General features: G+C 41.9%; 1 protein-coding gene across 3 annotated transcripts in view; it reads right to left on the bottom strand.

The window, feature by feature from the left end:
* Window positions 1–14731, bottom strand: part of PDLIM4 (PDZ and LIM domain 4) — an 87842-nt gene extending 73111 nt beyond the window's left edge. The window contains exon 1 of one of the 3 annotated variants that reach the window (XM_067567129.1): window positions 14556–14731. In XM_067567129.1, coding sequence (XP_067423230.1) covers window positions 14556–14558 — 3 coding nt within the window. In that variant the 5' untranslated portion in view covers window positions 14559–14731. Of the gene's footprint in view, window positions 1–13111; window positions 13728–13763; window positions 14081–14555 lie in introns of those variants that run through there. The other 2 variants (XM_067567128.1, XM_067567130.1) reach the window with 2 other exon arrangements.
* Window positions 14732–14982: the final 251 nt, after the last annotated feature.

Genomic DNA, 14982 nt, shown 5'->3' with positions numbered 1-14982 from the left:
ATGTGTTTCACTTTATATGAAGTGATCACATACACACAGCACAGTTGTCTGCCTTATGAACTACGCTATAAACAGCTGTCATTTGTAATGCTCTCCAAAACTAGAGGTAAAATTACGTCAACATCAGAGCACTCTTTTGAGTTCCACTTTTCCACAAAAATCATCTGTGCTTTCTTTCTTTCAATCAAAATATGCTGATGCACAGAAATTTTTTAAACAGACAACACTAAAAGAAAAGAAAAGGTGGGCCGAGCAAACAAGTTTGTCACAAAAGGACATAAGGACATTCAGGAAATGTGTCCCTGATGGAAATCGTTTCACTTACATCAAAGAGGTGACAGACGCTCCATATTCACTTTCCTGTATCTTGCTTTGTAGAAAGTGCTCTTTGTTTAAGAATTACCTGTGGTGTAGGTACCCTGCATTTACTGTGACTTGTTTTTCAGAGTATGGCACCTTTACATTTCTAGGAGTCTTCAGCTATGGGCAACCATTTTAGTCCTCCAACATTACAGACTGTGGAGACATACATAGAGAGCAACCACGCATGACAGTGGCACTCTTACATAACATCCGGACACTGCTGTGCCTTAAATAAATATTGTGGGCCCAATTCCGGATTCTGTCCCAGTCCCTCTACACCACACCAGCAGCATAAGGGGAATGTAAAGTGACGGCACAACCGCCCCAGTAACCATCCCTTGCTCTACAATACCCCTCCTCCTCTCAGCCCCCAGGACAGGAGGTGTGACTAGTGCTGGATGGCCCCTAGAAGGCCACAGGCAGTTGATTTTAAATTAGAGCATCCCTGAAGCTCCAAATTTACACCAGGAAGTAGGCATTCCCCCAAAAGGGTTGAAAATCCCAGGTGTGCAGAGACAGTATAAATCCACTGAGGCACATTTCTTAGCTCCTGCATCAAGTACAGGGACAGAAAAAGGAAGAAACAGTTCCTAAGTGATGAATTGTTAAATAACAAGTTCTGCATTGTATGCGACCCCCAAAAAAGCCAGTCTATAATCCCAAGCTAAGATGATCATGGATAAAACAAGAAATGCTGAGAAACGCAGAGGAGGTGCTAATTTGGGGAGTAGTGAGGAGGAGACAGGTGAGGAGGTATTCAGTTATAATTACAAACAATTTATGTTTGCTCAGCTAAAGCCTGAGCCTTAGCTGGGTTTAAGAGGATTTTCACACACAGCCCATCCCCTTTCTCAGAACTGCCACCCACCACCTTCCTTCAGAGCCAGAAAGCAGCAGCATCAATGAGTCTCTTTGTGATGCTGCCTGCAGCTGCTGATGTGTGGAGCATTTGGCTCTCTCCCCTGGAGACTGACACATTTCCGTCACGATGTGGAGTCTGCTTCCCCAGAGACTAATGTGGAGAGTTTGCTTTCAAATTTATGACCCTGGCTGTGTCCTAGGCCAAGCTACATTACCCTCTGAGTTAAGAGAAAACAAACAGAGGAGTGGATAATTAGAGCTTATGGAATAGACGTAACAGAAAAAAACAACCAGTTGCTATCTTATCTGGCCACTGGAGTTTGGTTATGTTTTGTAAGTGCTAATGTCCAACATCAAGCCAGTAAGAGAAAACGCATTCCAACAACAACTATTGCTTATACTGTAATGAGCTAGTTGGAGTTTGGAGATGTGCAACCTGATTTCCTAAGGGACACTGTTTACACTTGAAGTGTAAACAAACACACACATGGTGTTTATGCTTCCATTCCCGGAGATCAGACTCAACACTTCCCAGGACACTAGGGAACCAACCATATAAGGCCAAATCCTGAGAGTTCCATTACGCCCCACCTATGGTGAAACCCTTGGCAATGAAACCAAGGGGGAGGAAAACTCTGCAAGGTTTCTCCTTCCAGAGCGTCCTCCAAATTCTTTCACACAGAGCAAGGCATACTTCCCCCAAGCTAGGATCTTGTTACCCAAACTCTGTGGATCCCTCAAGTTCTGCTATAGGCTTGGACCATCCACGTACCACGTAGCCTGGGGCTTTATGACTTTTTCAGAAGAGTCCCCATGGGCCACCAGTTAACGATAATCAGCCGTCCCAGCTCTGTTGTAGCCCACACTGCTTTTTGCTCTCGATCAGTGGGACTCTGTTATAGGCAAGTTAGGGGAACGTACAGTTCCGCAAGCATAGATCAAAAGGCCCAGATCAAAGCCTTAGAAAGACCACATTTGACCAGCTAACAAAACAGTACGCGACAAAATTCACAGATGTCAAAGAGAACAAACGAACTTGCTCTATCCTCAGACAGCAGGCCATATATTACTACAGTACTTCTTATAGTAGCAAGATTTTTAAATAGGATGAATCAAAAGTTAAGCTATCTACCAATGAAGCTCAATCCCCATCACCACCGCTACCCCATTTAATATTTTCCAGTCTAATTTATCAAGCTTTTCGTTTTAGCATAATTCATGGGTGAGAGTTATAGATGTTTCATTCCAATCCCCTTGTATCTTTCCCATAACGAAGACATTTGGTAAGAACAAAGAGATATTAATAAGTAGTTTAAGAGATTCAGGATGAAGAGATCGCCAGACGTTAGCAAATAGTTTTACATTCAAAATAAAGATGGATCCAAATCAAAACTTAGATCCAGATTTCCTTGCAGCTTGAGTCCCAGGCCAGATCTCTGAGACTCACCTTGGTCAAAGGTGAAAAAGACTGAGAACCACTGAAACCTATATTTTACATAAACCTGTATATTATATACATTGATGAGGTCACTTTTAAGAATTAAGAATGCCTGGGGCTCAGCAATAGAAGGCAAGTGACAAAGTGAAGAATAAATGCAGACTTAAGGGCTGCTTCATCAAGAAATACACAGGTCACCCAAGGCCACATTTTTAAAGGCATTTATGCCCCTAAAGATGCAGACAGGCACCTAGGCATTTCTGAAAATCCCACAAGGCACCTATCTGCATCTTTAGGCAACTAAATACTTTTAAAAACGTGGCCCTCAGTGATAAATTGAACACCACAATGCTTCAGACAAAGGTGTCCTGAAAGGTATCGGATACAGTTCGCTTCCTCTTTTAAATTCCCTTTGCTCATCCACAATGAGCAGAGCCTTTCCTATGACTTACCCTCAGCAGCAGAAATGAATTGCAACTGTGCTACTCCTGCAGCACTGAATGGCTACCTCCATCCCACTAGTCACTTCCTGGGATATAAGTGGCTTTAGGACAGTTTGGTTGGAGTTATCTCCTGTGTGCTTTACAGGAGACAAACAGAAGCAGCTTATGGCTTTTATCTCAAGAGTAGTGGGTTTCCCAACCAGAGGGTAAGTGTTACTTTCCTTCTTTATCGTAACAACAAATGGTGGTAACACTAACACTTCACCACGTTGAGGAGATGCAGAAACACAACAAATCATGATTTATTCATTTCTTTATGTTGCAATCGATTATGAAAGTCCAAGGAATGGGTAAATTTTACCTTTAAGATCCCACTGCACCATACGTATTTGGAAAACTGATCATGTAATACCTAGAGTCCATCTCACTGAAGGCAAAGTTAAAACTCCCACTGACTGCAGAGGTGGAGGCACCGTCCTTGTGCAACACGCAGTATTTGGGATAACAAATGTTTCTGAACCTTTCTACTCCAGAGCTGACTGATGTAAGCTGATTTTTCTGTATTTTTAAAGTTTGGAAATCTTGCTGTGGATTGCACAAATGACACTAATTATTCCACAAGATATTTTTTCATTAAATTATTTTGCAGTTCTGGTGGAAATGAATTTGAAATGTGAAGGAGGCCAGCATAACTCCTTCTTACTTCTGTGTTCCATGAGAAAAGATCAGTAATGGCGTGGACTTCGAAAGGGACTTTGTGACGCTCGGATTTTATATTGGTAGTAAAGCTCTTGGAGTGCAGGATGAGTAACCAAGTAAAATTGTTCCCCATCAAATAACTTAATAAAAACATTGTTTTTAAATACACACAAGAGTGATAGAGTTCTCTCTCTGGGGGGCGTAAGGACCACTACTGAATAATACAGTGCTTAAACCTTTCCTCACTATGAAACTTTGCACAACTCTCAACATAACCACCCGCACAGTCTTAAGGCCCAGTCCTGCAAAGGCTTTTTTATCCAACAAAATGGTTACTAACATGAGTTTTCCCATTCCCTTTGCAGGCTTATGTAAAGTATTTAGGATTTCATCTCTCAATGTATCTATCACACACTAATGAGAGAGATACTGGTAAAAATTCAAGTGCAGAGTTTATCATCAACTATTTGCTCTGTTATGTTGCCAACTTCTGTGACATTTGCTGTTTTTCTTAAATCCCCAGCTCCTGAAGTCAAGTGATTTTGTGAGACTCCTATCTTTTTCATCTGAAGTAAATAAAAATGTCTAGCTCCTGTAATTACAGCATAAAAGCCTGAAAACACAAACCAAATGTTCCTCGAAGGCTCAGAGACCAATCTTGTGATTTTTAAACCAGTTTCATGACTTGAGGGATTTTTAATGTCTGGGGTTGGCAATACATTTCTAGACTTTATATACAATCTAACTGCTATGTTCTCCTGCTATCTTCACTTAGTCCATAATAACCTATTTGTACTAAAATTAAGGGCCTGGGCCTGTTCCCATTGATTGCATGCTCTATGAGAAAGAGAGAAATATCATTGTACTTGTTTTTAGTATTGGGAAAGTTATTATAACCATCTTGACACTGGTTAGAGGGAGAAACTGGATTAATTTTAAAAATAGCTCTAAGGTATCTAGCTTTTTGACTACAGGTCTTTTCACAAGAACTCTCAACACCTGTCTCAACAAAGCAGTAGTTCAAACTTTATTTTAAAGCTAATGATGTCATTATACTAACGTTTTTAAAATGCTGTAAATCCCCGATTGTGTAGAACATTTTCTGCTTTGTCCAGGCTGGCAAGTACCTACATTATTTTAGGGTGTATTAGGTTTATTTTGCTAACCTCAAACCAAGGTCAGACCTTGTATGACTGGAACTACATGAAGCATTCTTTCCGCCTAGTTTCCTACCCTGGATTATCAGTGTGCTTGATCAGAGAGATCCTAATGCTAATTACTCTATAGTATTTTCTTCTAATCAAACTCCAAGGCTGAATAACAAGATGTTTTTATTCTCCCCTCCCAGCTATTTAATACAATCTGAAGGCACAACATTTAGAAAGCAATAAAAATGTATTTAATCTAATTCCACTAGGTCTTACCTTTAGTTAAATGAATTTAATGAAAGTGTCATTACAATTCTAAGTGTGATGGCCCAGGTTTCTCACTCTCAACAGATCTTACAATTAGTTCTCATTAGGGCAGACATATGAGAACACCTGACACACATACAGTGATTTCCTCATAGCCAAAAGGATCAAACTGCTCTAAGTTACATTTTAACTTGTTATAAATCTAGAGCATATAAATATATTTTGAGTAAAAGAAAGCTACCAACTCTTAGTTCTGTCAATCAGAGGATATATACCTAGGAAAGGTTAGCAGAAAATCTTTGCAATACTAGTTTTAGGACTGATGCACATTTATCAGTTAATTCAATCTATTTGAAAGCTCTAATCAAAAACTGATTACAGCAATAGATTAAATAGTACCAGCTACATTAAACAAGCATAATCAAGTACAAGCAGAGTTGCAGAGATCTGAAACAAAACCAATGAAATAAACAATGGCCTAACTTGAAGGACTTGAAGAGAAAACACATAGTTGGTGGTCCTAGGTCTCTGTCAGGCTACAACAATGTCTCTGTCAGGCTACAATAATGCACAGCGTATACACTGTAAGGTTTAAAAGGCTCAGGATTGTAGTGATCTCCAGAGTGATTATCAGGCAGCCCTACGAGCAGGAAGTGGGGTCTTCCAATATTCATATAGACCAGACCAACTTTTTTTTCCAAAATAACTGCTCTGTCAGCCACCTTTACTTTTCCAGCCACCCAACCCTTCGCTGGAACAAACATTCTCCTGAATGTAAAATAAAACCTAAAGCTGTTAAATTTTCTTTAAAGTATACATGATCTCAATATACATGATCTCATGTATACATGATACATGATCTCAATATACGAGTGCTACATCATTCAAAAATGGATTGTAAATCACTTCTTTTTCATGCATTTGTTTTGTATAACTCTGGAGCGATACTGAAAAAGTGTTCTCCGATGGACCAGAAGTCAACAGGGGAGCTAACATACTAAGCTACCCAGAACAATTATGAGTGATTTGTTTATTGGAGTAAATCTGCATTTGCTCCAAACATAAAAGCTTGGGGCATCTCTGACTGAACTCAGTAGACACTCAGCAGGAGTTGGACAGGACTGAGGCCTAAATCATACAAGTGCATTTTAAATATGCCTACTGTACTTATAACATGATCATTTTAATTACTGGCAAGGAGTGTATCTAGGAGTCAGACAGTCATGACTCTCAGTTGCTATTCGGCTCTTAAGTACCACAGTGAGAGGTATTATACAAAAACAAAAGACAAAAAACTCAGTTCTGCCACTGAGTTGCAGTGTGACCAAATCTCTTAACTCCTATACAACTTTGGTGTATTATTACACCTAAGAGTGTTGGGAGGCTTTAAGTCAATGAAGTGCTTTCAGGAATCTGGAAGCAAGGTGCTGAAGGAAGGATTCTGGTTCTGGTATTCAACCACAAGGCATGAGAAAGAGGAAGCATCCTAGCAGTCAAAATTAAAAGATGAAGTACACGGATTTTCCCATTAAATGCAACTTGCTTCAACTGCAGTTCTTAGAATAATCAATCAAGAAAGAGAAGTTGACAGTAATCAGATCCTGACTTAAGATTTAATTAAGTCTCATTTCTGTCACGATATCTGTCAAATCATTAGGCCATCTTCAAACAGCTGTTGCCTCTCTAAATTCCACAAAGGGGGAGATAGTCCACCATGTTCTACTCTCAGCTCCACGCTCTCCACTGTAGTTGATGATATGCTGCAATGTGAAGCATGACAAAGCTGACGATGCTCAGGAAGCAGCCGCCCACTAAAAATGCTATTTCCAGCATCGTGCCGGTATTGTGGTGATGATTCTGGTGCACCTAACATTGGAGCATGTTTCAGTACAATGTATATTTGAAGTTGCTAAACAAACCCAGCCTAGCCAATTCCAGCTTCAAAGAAGACATAAAGAAGAAAAAGTGAACTGAATTAGTTCTTGCTACTAGACAGGTATGGAAAAATATCACACATACCCAAATCAGCTCTTCTGACAGCTCTCCTCCTTTTAAAATATTACATTATTTTAAAAAATTAAATGTAAAGAGTAAAATTTTAAAAACTGTCTCAAACATGACTTGAACATGTCTGCTAGAGTTGTGGACTCTCTAAAGCAATCTAGTAACCAGCACCATAGCTAAGGCTCCAAATGATTTTATATAGAGACAGAGGATGACGATGGGTGTAGCTCTGATCTCATGGAGATCCTCACTAGCACTCTGCTGAAACAGGGCCCAATTCTACAAGGTGCTGCGCACCCTCTGCCGCTACTGACGTGAAGGACCAGGCCACTCTATATAATTATGTTTATGGACCTAAGATTTACCAAACAGAAAAACTATTTCCAAGAAAAACAAATGAACTCTAAGAAATATATATGGTTAGTGATCACATGAGCTTTCGTCAAATGCACAGCTAACTGAACCTAATTATTTGAAAATAATGGGCTAAACTCTAGCCTCAGCTGCACTTGTACAACTGTAACGATTTATCATAGAAGTTCGAGATAGAAGACAGACCTAGTAGGTCATACGATCCATCTCCCCGCCAGCGCAGCATTGTTCACTGCAGTATTATATTTTTTAAGTGCTAAATCCAGGCCAGCTTTAAATACACAATGTGACATTCCCACAGCTTTCCTTGAGTGACCATCTTTAGCCTGCTTCTCTATAATATCCTAAATAACTCCTCTCCCTCCTCGGGAGTGTAACTACTTGTACACAATTAAAATGTCTCCTCCTTAAATGTTGCATGGCCATACTATAAACACAGGTATTTTAGGGTCTGATTCTTCAGTCTTTATTCACACAAGTAGTTCCATTTGTTTCCACTTATGTTTTTAAATGTTGCTTTAGTGGAACTGGAATATAAAGGCCAAGTTCTGTCTTCATTTGTACCTGTGCAATCCAGTTTGGCAAGATGGAGTTTGAAAAATACACTGCAATCTTAAAAGGTCCTCACCTAAGTAACTAAGTGTAAAAGGTCTTCTATTTGCTTGCTGTATGCTCTCACAGCAGTGAAAGATCTTTGCATTCCATTAAAATTAGTGAACTGTCTCCTCTAGAGAGAGATTATTCTTTTCCCTCATAGTCTAGCAACAGTCATAGAAAGCCAAAAAACTTATTTGCTGAATGATTTATAAAACAAACCAGACGCAAATACACTTGTGTATTATAAACAACTGAGGGTCTGAGCCTGATGTAGGAGTCTGGATGTAATTATCAAGCCTTTAGTTGTTAGACACATCTTAGTCAGGTTAAAAATAGAAGAACAAATGTTGAAGTCTTCTCTCTGTCCTAACATAAGATCCTATTAAAGGCCCGGATCATGCCCATTATGTCCACACAAGGAGGGATCAAGGTTGTGAGAAACCTACATGGTTTTCAACAATCAAAGAATTTTTATGGAGAGGGAGTTTCATTTCTTTGCATATTTTTTGAACTTCTACATCCATCTGAAAGGCTTATATCATTATAACATGTATTTAGACACTGGAAGCTCTAATTGCAATCTGCAAATGAAAACTTTCTCATCTCTTTCCTATTTGCATTTTAGGATGATTAGTTTTAAGGCTCTAGGAGAAAGTAATAACAAACCTATGGAACTATCTAGAAGCCTCAAAGGGAAGGTGAATAGGTGAGACCTTGATGGATGGGTAGAAAGTTGTGGCTAGAGAACCAAATGAATGGTCAAGATGGAATGTGTATTGATATCAAAGGGCACATACAAAAACAGTATTGCCGATCCCAAGTATGTGTTCAACATCACAAGTCAATACCCCAAAAAAGAATCATGAGATATAAAAATAATGTGGGTTCTTTTTACTTGCCTCCTGGTTTCTGAGCTCTTAGAAAACATTTAGGTCATGGCTTCAAGATTCTCCTGTAACCAAGAAGGTTAGAAACTTGTTGGTTTTATATGAAAGTTGCGGTTCTTGTCTAATATGTCTCCATGAGTTGGGTTTTAAAAAACATACCAAATGTCATGGGACTTGCAATGAAATTGTGAGAGCTGGCAAGCCCAGTTTGCCCAACTAGTTAGCAGCCTGGACACACTTACTGAGTTATTGGGTTTCACCCATAAAATTGCTAGCTTTACATTTCCAATCATCACTGTCTCCACCCCACCAAAAAAAGATGGGGCCATGTAGGAGCAACACTAAAAGGGGATTCTTGTGGAGATTTTCTTTCCTACAGTCCCCTCCTGTGCATTTTGCCACAACAGAGGATTTTCTGACCCAAAGTCAGTGAGAGTTCACTGCATAAGGGCACCGAAGATTTAGCCCCATATTCACAAACAGATTTGTGTGTGTTACAGGCAACACCTTAGATTACTGAAAATAAAAGAAGTTTTGAAATCTGATTTGTTTTCACTAGTTCTGCTGTTCTCTTAGTGTTTGTAGCAACAGAAGCAAGGAAAATAAGTTCGTTTCATTTTCTTTTATAGTCAGTTCATACTTAATTTCATATTATCTTGCTTTAGCAGAATGGTACAATATCTGGGTTGGGGAAAAGAAATCACAACTTTCCACTGAAATAAAATATGAATAATAATAAAACATTTTCACTGGCCCTTGGTTTTTTAAAAGTTTATTTTCACTAATCCTTAAAAGTGGGACTCAATTTTACCTCACAATGTCCTTTTCATCTATGTAAAGCAGCCGTCTAATAACAATCACAGCTGTATTACCAGAGGAGTACAGCAATGCACACTTACCATCTGCATCACAATGCAATCTGCTACAAAGTTTAGCCTTTCATCCAACCCCCAAAACAAAACTCTGATGTTTTTACCAAGTGTGTGTCTTTCCTGATTTCTACCATTTTCAGATATTCTTCTCAATATAATTCCTCTTTCAGCGCTAATATTTTAGTGCCTCCCCTTGCAAAGTGCTGAGCACCCTCGATTCACATTAGCCTTGAGGGTGCACTGTTCATCACCTTGCAAGCTTGAGTATTTAGTATATTGAAGTCAATGGGAGTTTTGCCATTGATTTCAATTAAAGCAAGATCAAGCTCCTGATGTCTGACTGGTTTTAAAAGGAACCACACAAAGTGTAATAAACACCATGAAATACTATGCAATTGCTAATCACTTATGTTATACTTCTTAGGACCAAAGTAAAATGTCTCTGTTCACTGAGGTAAAAAGTTATATTTCTAGCTCCTAAATTTGCTGAATCAGATGAGGAATTTGGCAAGGCTACCTATCTGCAAAGCCAAACTCTATGGTTTTCCTAACTGAATGGTAAAACAAAATATTTCCATCAAAACAACAATAAAACAGGCTTTTTGACCTACACTAATCATTTTAATCTTCACGTGAGAAATATTTTATGATCTCCAGGAGACAAGTAGGTGCTTAATTCTGATAAATTCCATAAAAATGATGGAGAAAATTAGCAGACTTCCTAAAATTAATAAAACATGTGTTGATGCCTGCAGGCAAATTACTTCCTCTCTGGGCACATCTAGCATGTTTGTTTAATAGATATCTATTTTGCTCATTCTTCCTCAGTAGCTGTCAAATCCTGTCTTTGTTGCTATTCACCATACCACATTTTTCCTTAATTTTTTTTTTTTTAAATGAGTAACTAAAACCAAAGGACCCTATTAAGGTGTGATAAGAAACATCCGCAAATGAAAGCAAACAAGCACAGCTTTGCAGTCAATGTGCATAACTTCAAGGTTACATATTGAGTAGTTTAAAAAACATGGTTTGTTTCCATAATCACATATAGCTTTCCTTAAAACCCTATATACCCACTTCCATTTTGCGCAGTGACTCCTGCTGGCAAGTACAGAGACAGTGAACAATTTCTGTAGGGGGCAGGAGCATCTTTTAACAGCTTGTTTCTCCCTGCAATGCCAATCAACATTCTGTGCAGCATTTCTTCACTCATTCCAAAAGTAAGGATCCTGAAACTTACTATTCAACTCCAACACAAAAAGCATGTGCTCTATCCTGTAGGATGCTGAATGCCTCCTCAAAGTTTCTGAGCACCCCCAGCTCCCACTGATTTCAGTTTTAGTAATTGAGAGCACTCTGCACTTTATAGTGTGGAGCCATGAACAGGATACTCAGATGCTTCAGCAGAGCACCAAGCTTGTTAATTCAGGCCACCATACACCACTTACCTGCACACATTCCTATTAAGGATTTTTTAAGATATGCAGAAGTTGTTTCAAGCCAGCGCCAGTATTTAAACAAAGAAAATTCCAAAACACACCTCTATGGTATTATACATAAGTACTTGATAACACAGCAATAGTTACTATGCAGCACAGGACTGGGTGTTGGGCCCAGTCCAGCAGTCCTTACTTACTGAAGTACAGCTCCAATTAACTTCACTCAGATCTACCTTAACAAAAACTGCAGGATTGGACCTATCGCCTGGACTAATCCCTCTAATGTATCCTTCCATCTAGAGCCTGGATAGAGTAACTGGAAAAATACATGTTATTTACAGAAAAGAACCGAAGAGATGTTAATTACCATCAATTGATACTTTTAATACCTTTGACACAAATATGACAACTTTGGAAAATGAGGTTTTAGCCTTCAAGGTATTAGAATAGAATACGCAGTGATCAGACAGTTTCTCTTTGACTTATACCTAGGCTGTATTTTAATACTTTAAGAATTTGTCTTAAATATTCATTTTAATGATGCTGTAGAAAATTCAAACATGATTATTTTATTTCCATGATTCTATTCTCCTCCAACTGCACCTTGATATTTCCAGTGGCAGTTTGAAAGATGCAATACAGTGTATTTTTTACTAATATATTTAAATAGTTGGAATGAATCTGTCTATGGGAAAATGGAGAATAGACTAAACTAGATAGTTAATATCCAACTGCACCAATTCAAGGAGGGCAGGGTTATGCAATACTAAGTACAGAAAGGGGGGGAGAAATCAATTTACAACCTTACTGTGAAAGAAGCAACAAACTTCAAACTGCTTACACTGCAAAAATATTCTGCTTCATCATATTTATTAAAATTATACTATATAAATGCTCATCCCAAATTAATTTAACCCAAAAGGGGTTATTAAAGAAAATCAATCCCTACTTTTTGATAACTAGCAACTAATTGGCATGGTAAATTACTAAGAGTTAAGTTAGTCATTATATTTGCAATCCTGTAAAACATAAAATGCCAATTTCTGTCCTGACCTATGCTCCTGAAACTCCATTTGAATAAATGGGATTTCAGAAGTGCAGCTGAAGGCCAAATTTGGCCCAACATAATAGGTTTACCAGCCAACCTGTCACATGTCACTTTCGTCCTATCTCCAGGTGAACAAGGAATGCCATTTCAATTGTTCTCTTATCGGGTGAATATATTGTACTGTTTTACTTTCTCAGAGAGTGAACAATGAATAAATTAGGAGCTGACTCTCTCTTTACTTTTTTAAGGGGCTTTGATCTAAGTTTTAAGCCATTGTATGACCACAGCTACCTTGTGCAAAGATGATCCTAGTGACTAACACTGTACTTGGTTGCCTTTCACAAAAGTGCAGATTTCTCTTCATTGTAAAACAAAATTAAGTCACTATCAGGAATGCAAGAAAATGTGTAAGTTTGCACCATGAAAAGTGTGCTTCTATCAGCTATGTTCCAAACTAACTTCTCTCCCCTGACTCTTCTTTCCTGGGTGGGACTCCAAAGCATGAAGCTGGGGTATGCAACTTTTCATGCTGCTAACCCAGTTTTAACTTAGGCCCAACTGCATGGCACTGATTTTTGCCAAAGCCCGCTGGGGACAAAGCCTACAGAAAGTTTCCAGGCTGGTGATGTGAGCTCTAATGGACCAATTTAATTCCTGGGGTAATTTCACCTACTTGGGTGGAGTTACATCAGGGATGAGGGGGACCTAGTTCCTTTTCTCCTGGACAATCCTCGAGGCTCAGAAGTCTGACTCTACGTGCTACGTTTGCAAAGCAAACTCCCCTGGCCCGGCCGGCCGAGTCACGCAAACGAATGAAAGCACCAGTCAAGCGGGGTCAGCTCAGCATCCAGCCCCCCTGACGCAGCCTCTTCCCACCTGCTTCTCCTACAGCCCCCGGGCCCGCGCGAGCCCCGCACCAGGCAGGAGTCACTCCAGACCCAGCGCGTGCCAAGGTGCGTGGACGGCGCGGCGGTGACCCAGGACAGATCCCTCCCCCCCCGGCTCCGCCCGCCGACAGCCACTCCGCAGCCTGCTCTGCTCCCCTTGCAACGCGGCGTCCCCGGAGCTAAGCTGCCGCTGTCCCAATTCCCCGCAGCTTCCCCCCACCCGCGCTTTCCTTGGCGACCCCAAGAGCTCGGCGGGAGGCGGAGGGGGGGCACCTCGGCCGCTGTGCGAACGAGCCCCAGTTGCCCGCGCAGAGCGGCCGCCACGGGGATGGGCGCCTGGCCCCTGCTCCCAGGCAGCGCGGAGCCCGGGCAACCGAGAGCCCCGCTTCGCTGCTGCCGGGGGGGAGGTGGCCCTGGCCGCGGGGCGCTCCAGCTTACCCGGGAGATGGTCAGCGGGGTGCTGAAGTCCTTGCCCCCCACCAGCCGGAAACCCCAGGGCGAGGGGCCGCTCAGAGCCACTGTGTGGGGCATGCTGCTGCTGCTGCTGCTGCTGCGGGGCGCGCGGCGAGCTGGCGGGAGCGCAGCGCACGCTGCGGGAAAGCGCTGCCCCTTCTGCTCCGCTTCCTCCCAGGCCAGCGCCTGCTAGTGCACTGGTGAGCCCCGGCCCGGCCCGGCCCGCCTGACGTCTCAGCTTCCCCCCCGCCCGGGAGGGGTGGGAAGGGCCGGGAGGCGGATCCCTGCCCGGAGCCGGCAGGAGGGGAACGAGCCGGGCTGGGTGTCAGAGCCGCGGGCCGGGCATAGAGCCGCTTGGCTTCAGCTCTGCAGCCGGGCAGCAGGGATTAAAGGCAAGGAGAGCAACCCCAGCTAAACCCCCGGGGCAACTCCCCCCTCCTCCGTCCCTAATGTTGCTTCCCCTCCGCTCCTCTCCCCGGCTGGGGGAGGCTGCTCACCTGCACCTTTCACCTTATGATAACCTCTGGTTGGGGCCTTCATGAGACACTGCCCGCCAGGCCCCGGCACCCGCACCACTCCTAGTGGTACCCCGTAAAGTCTGTGACACAGGATAACGTGAGTTACGGTTGCCTTATAACATTGGGGAAGAGCCTGGAGAAAAGGAGGGAAGGGCAGGGACCGAGGAAGAAGCTTGCCCCAGCTTTGCCCTTAAGATTGTTCAGGGCAGTTTTGAAACCAGGTTTGTGCTTTGCTTGGAGTCCCCCGGGGGCTACTCACCATAGTAAAGTGCAGCACATGGGTAAGAGTTCACCAGATCAGGGCCTAAGGTTATCCCACTTCTCTCCAACGCTTGGGCCCTACAAAATCGTGCATCAGCAGACAGCCACCACTGTCGTTAAATCGCTTGTGAGTGTGCACGGTTGGCTCCTTGTGGCGGCAGTGCACATCCTCACCAGGAGCGCTCATATGGATTGGATGGTCAGTGTGTCACAGCTCCTCAAAGCCGCTGACAGTCGACGTTAGCACCGCCGTGTCTACACTGACACCACATTACGGCAACCAGCGTAGAGAGGCACTTTGCTCAGCTAGAGCCAAATTTAAGTGAAGAAACTTCCACAGCTTGGTCAACACAAGGCAATTAAGGTCAGCCTACCCATGTACTGTAGACCAGGCTTTGGAGGAAATAGTAACTGTGGTAACAGGG

The sequence above is a fragment of the Emydura macquarii genome, unplaced genomic scaffold (assembly GCF_026122565.2).
Source record: "Emydura macquarii macquarii isolate MOO-44397 ecotype Brisbane River unplaced genomic scaffold, CSIRO-AGI_Emac_v2 contig_2768, whole genome shotgun sequence".
Classification (NCBI taxonomy): Eukaryota; Metazoa; Chordata; order Testudines; family Chelidae; genus Emydura; species Emydura macquarii.
Note: the sequence above shows the minus strand (reverse complement) of the source record. Positions and strands in the feature narration are given on the sequence as shown.